The sequence below is a fragment of the Etheostoma spectabile genome, chromosome 22 (genome assembly GCF_008692095.1).
Source record: "Etheostoma spectabile isolate EspeVRDwgs_2016 chromosome 22, UIUC_Espe_1.0, whole genome shotgun sequence".
In the NCBI taxonomy this organism is placed as follows: domain Eukaryota; kingdom Metazoa; phylum Chordata; class Actinopteri; order Perciformes; family Percidae; genus Etheostoma; species Etheostoma spectabile.
In genome coordinates, this window is record NC_045754.1 from 10,101,721 (window position 1) to 10,106,498 (window position 4,778).

The 4,778-nt window shown below is 39.1% G+C and overlaps 1 protein-coding gene across 1 annotated transcript in view; it reads right to left on the reverse strand.

Annotated features, from left to right (window-relative positions):
* The window catches only part of plxdc2b (plexin domain containing 2b), a gene marked incomplete in the record, with an annotated part of 91,003 nt that overhangs the window by 13,672 nt on the left and 72,553 nt on the right, over nt 1–4,778 (reverse strand). The window contains 1 exon segment of the mRNA XM_032504160.1: nt 193–253. Within this exon segment, the coding sequence (XP_032360051.1) occupies nt 193–253 (61 nt within the window).

Below are 4,778 nucleotides of genomic sequence, written 5' to 3' on the forward strand. Positions count from 1 at the left end.
GTGTGTGTGTGTGGGGGGGGGTGATATAAGAGGGGTCCCCTTGTATACTGTAGCAATGGACTGATCTTTCAGGCAGCTCCAAACACACACGCACACACGTTTTATCATTAGCAAGCTGGACAAAGAAACATCTAAAGCACTATCACATTTAAAATCATGTCTGATTAGCATCTTTTCAGCTTGATTGCTCACCTCATCTGGGCAGCTGTTGTCCACCCAGTCCTGCCGATGGCGATCAAAGCCACTGGAACATCTGACGGGAGAGGAAACAACTGTCAGTCAAATCTTTAGCCTAATAAAAGAGGTTTAGTAATGCACTTCTATCAAGTTGGGGGACTTGCATGTTGACTCACTGCTTCCATACAACTTGGTTTAGTGTTTTAACTCAACTTAATTTTACTTCATATCAGCTGTGTGTACTATTGTGAAATGATAAAGCCGATGCAACTATAATATATGATGACACTAATAAATGATGTGTCTGTATGCAGAACAATATGGAGGAAAGCATCAGTGAATAATATCAAGCTCCTACTCATTATACCGTCCCTGTGCTGGTTAACACTTAAGTCTTTGAACTTCTCACACCCAGTTTCTGATGCAGAGTTTCTTTTCCTCTCTACCTCTTTTTTTTAGAGTGGACATTTGAGAGGTGAGAAGAAACCCAGGAAGAGAGAGCATTGTAAACACTTGGCATGGCAATGCAGGCTTTCTGTTCAAAATGTTGAAGTCTCAAGCTCCTTCAGAGCAACAGATCTCCCACATGACAATAAACTTTAACAAATGTTCACCATCATAAGAGTCAGTCTTTATTATGATCACTTTATCTAATAACACAGGTTTTTCTTCTCTGAATCAAGCTGAGAAGAAAACATCTGCACCTTCTCTGCCTTTTTTTAACAGTATGAAGACGTGGGATCTGTAATGGGTCATGGGGCCTCGGGATAAGGGTGCTGCAGAGTAATAACCTCAAAAGGCAGACAGCCATCGAGGCGGCAGCGACTAATCCTCCATTCTGTAAATGGATCAAAATTATAAATCGCCCACAAGTGAACTCGCCATTATTCTGTCTAGGCCCACAAACTGTATCCTGTCTGGGAGGAAAAGTTAGTATGCAAAGCAGTAAACCCACTCACACTGTGTTCGGTCAAACTAAAGCTGAAAAGCTTTCTGCAAATGATTTGCCACTGCAGGTGGGAGATGTACGGAAAAATGCACACAAATGAAAACAACCTATGACCGACTTACAATGCAGTAACGCAGCGGTTTAATGCCAGCAATGGTATCTGTGCTTTGTTCTGCGAGGACAATATGAGTCCAGTAGAGTTTTAGACATCCCCAGCAGGCACCGATTTCTCAAGTGAACATATTGTTATGGTAATAGCTTTATGTGAAGAAGTCCATTTTCATCTTCCTAACTCTCTAATCATCCCATTCCTTTTATTCCCCCCTCCCAAAATTCTGCCTCATCTGTTCAATCAGGCGAGACAGATTCCTCCGCTTAATCCCCCACTTTTCCCCAACTGCTGAGAAGGAGGAGAGGGAGGTAAAATGAGACACAATATTACCGAGCAGGTCTAACTTGTCCCTATGTGGAGCTTGTGTTTTGTTTCATCTCAGTGGCATCCATCGCAGCTAGATGCCATCTAACGCAGTGAGCCACGGTGCTTTTAATTAGAAATGGGCCAAGGGGCTTCATTTGAATATAAATGAACCCATGAGGGAGAATATCTCTCTTTAGGTTTCCAACATTCACAGCAGGTTGGATAGATTAAATTATTGGGTTCCATTCCCATTTGTTGAGACACCATCTCAAATTCATGGAAGTCATGCATTCTTTGCATTTAATTTTTATTTTGTTTATTTAACAGGGGCCATGCACAGTACAAATGTTGCACTAGAGCTATATAGGTAATTTGCATCTGCGGTCCACTGGCTGGAACAAATTAAAAACAATACAGTAAAACAATATAAAACATATAATAACAATTAAAAAGCAACACTGTTTGCAAGCCAACAGTTTGCAATATTACAAACAGTATTTCACATATAAAATGTCTTACAAAAATGTTTGGCTATGTACACTGTCTCAGAGTTGGTTGGTTCCATACAAAGGTTTAGATCAGTAATCACATTATTGATTTGTCTTGAGCCATGTTCAAGTGTTGTTTTTAAAATACTAAAGCTTGTGCATTCTCTGATTTGGGTGGGACTGCAAATGCAGATTGTCCGAAAGCAGTTTTCCCAAATTTGACCGAGCAGTCACTATGTACAATAAAACTATAAAAATGTATAATACCTAGTATTGTCCCGGCAAAATGACGTGGCGGTGGCCTAAGACCATGAATTGATTTATACATTAGGCACATATCTGCTTAACAAAGGAAACTGTCAAAGGTCAATAAATTATACTTTTTAATGATGTTACAATGATGATAGATTCTTGTTTTTTTTGTGTGAGAATTTTCACTGATTGCACAGTGTATAATGGTTTCAGCGTAGTCATGCCTGCCTTGAACCAGCTTGTGGCACAGTAAGATAAATACAAGAAAATCATGGAGTGCATTAAGAGTTCAGCAGAAGTTGGTGTCTAATATGTCTAAAGTTCATCAGACTAGTTCTGACACTTCTGGTTACCTTTTTATATGTTTTTTATTCATTTAAGCAAGAATCAGTGATTATGCTTAGATACGTAAAGTTATCAACAATATTTACCACCCCTCCTTGAACTAGGAAGTCAGATTTATGTGTGTTATTTCTATTGAATGCCCACAGTATTGCCATGTTATGACTAAGACAACAGTGAGTTAACCAGTCTGATACTTTGATCAACGCTGCAGTGAAATTTGAAGCAGCTTGTTCTCTTGTTTTAGCATGGGTGTAAATACCTGTTTGCATACATCTGGACGTGGAACTCTGGGCAATTCAAGGGCAGATCATCAAATTATAATCCTTCAGCTTTTCATTTAATCAATGTACTACTCAACTACTTAATACTTTCTATGGTCTGCAATTTTTTCTAGCAAAAACCATTGCCTCTCTGTACAGCAGTTTTCAATGTTAGTGGAGGAGTCCGCCATCAAATTCACAGAGAAAAGAAGCACACATTGATATCTCCCTCAATGTTTATTGTGTTTTTTGTTCACTCTCCTGCAGCTGTATTAGAGCTTTCAGCATACAAGTGGTGAAACACGAGGGGGTCACCAAATCAACCAAATCTCCCACTCATCAAGTCCCTAAAGGTATAATGCGAAGGTTCTGTCTCCCCCATGAGGAATTCTAAGTATTAACAACAACACTGTCATTGCATCCACATGACAAAAGCCTTTCTGTCATCGCGCACCATCCCCAACCATTCTCCACGCAGTTGCTTGTAGCCAAAGAGCACACAGAGGATTAAAAACATCCTCTTCAAAAACTCAGGTTTTTGCGCCTGAAAGTCGCCCGACAACACCATTTTCTAAACTTAGCAATACTGAGAAATACAGAGAGAGTTTTGCGGAGCTGATAATTAGCTTTGTTTCAACTTGTTTGACAATGGCTTGAACGTAGCAAACGTTTATTAACATAAAAAAGTTAAAATAAAGCTTTAACGTTTTATATTCTCAGAAAAAAGTGAACCATGTCCATTGGTGTAGTGGGTGTAATGAGTATTATTACATTGCATTATTAGATTTACTTATGTAAACAAACTGGAAACTTCTTTCATCCCTTCTTTCAATTTGCGATGAAAGTGTTCTTACACAATAGTATTTTTGAATATAAAAGTATGCAATAACAATTTCCTTGGAGACTACGAGATACTTAATCCCAATATCTGTCTCCTTAACAGCCATTCATTTCTATTAAATTGTGTTTGTAATGCTCACCAGCGAATTTCTTTTGGTGAAGAAATCCCTTCAGTTCCTCTAAACACATCAATGTTAGACTACACAGGCACTTATGGCCCACTGCCTATCATGCTTTATTAACCTGCGTCAGTACCAGTGGCACATCTGCCACAACAAACTGATTTAGTTCAGAAGTCAGCATGAGATAGGTACTGTGCTCGCAAGTTCCCAGCACTTCATGTGCAAGAAGTACATTTAGGTTGTTCTCTTAAAACTTCAGTGTCTTTCATTAACCCGGGAGCAGACATGGTCGCCACTAGTTTTAATTAGCGCATGCTTAAAGCATGTTTGCCTTTTTCAAAGGAAGTGGCTGAAGGGTACAAAGGGCAGAGTACGGCTGAATAGTCAGATATTAACACAGTTAAAAGCTAATTAAAATGCATCTTAATGAGATCACTGCTAGAGGCATTCAGAATCTCTCCACAGCTTCCATAAATTGCTGAGAGGGAAAACATTTCTTCATGTTGCTGCGTAGTATATTTGTTTATCTCTGTTAAAGGCAGAAGCATGAAAAGATGCAAAGCAGAGGGGAAGTCAAATTCAATGTAAGTCCTGTATAACAAATCTCAATGGACAGAGCAGAAGTGCTGCACTTCGCAGTCAACCACATTACTCAGAGAATAAATTATGAGTTCAAAATAAAAGAGTGGCAGATTAATATTTGATGCATGAGGCATCCAAAAGGCAGCTGCACACAAGAGACGAGACAGTGGCTGCCCCGAGTTTGACTGTACCAACCCCAACAACAACCTCCAAAAAACATTCAAATTCACACATTTATCAGGACAGTAAACGTCTTTTGACTTGTAAGTTTTCTTAACTTTCAGTCTGTGCATGATAACACAACTCTACTGTCTCCATAATGTATTTTTCCTGTCTATCATTTTA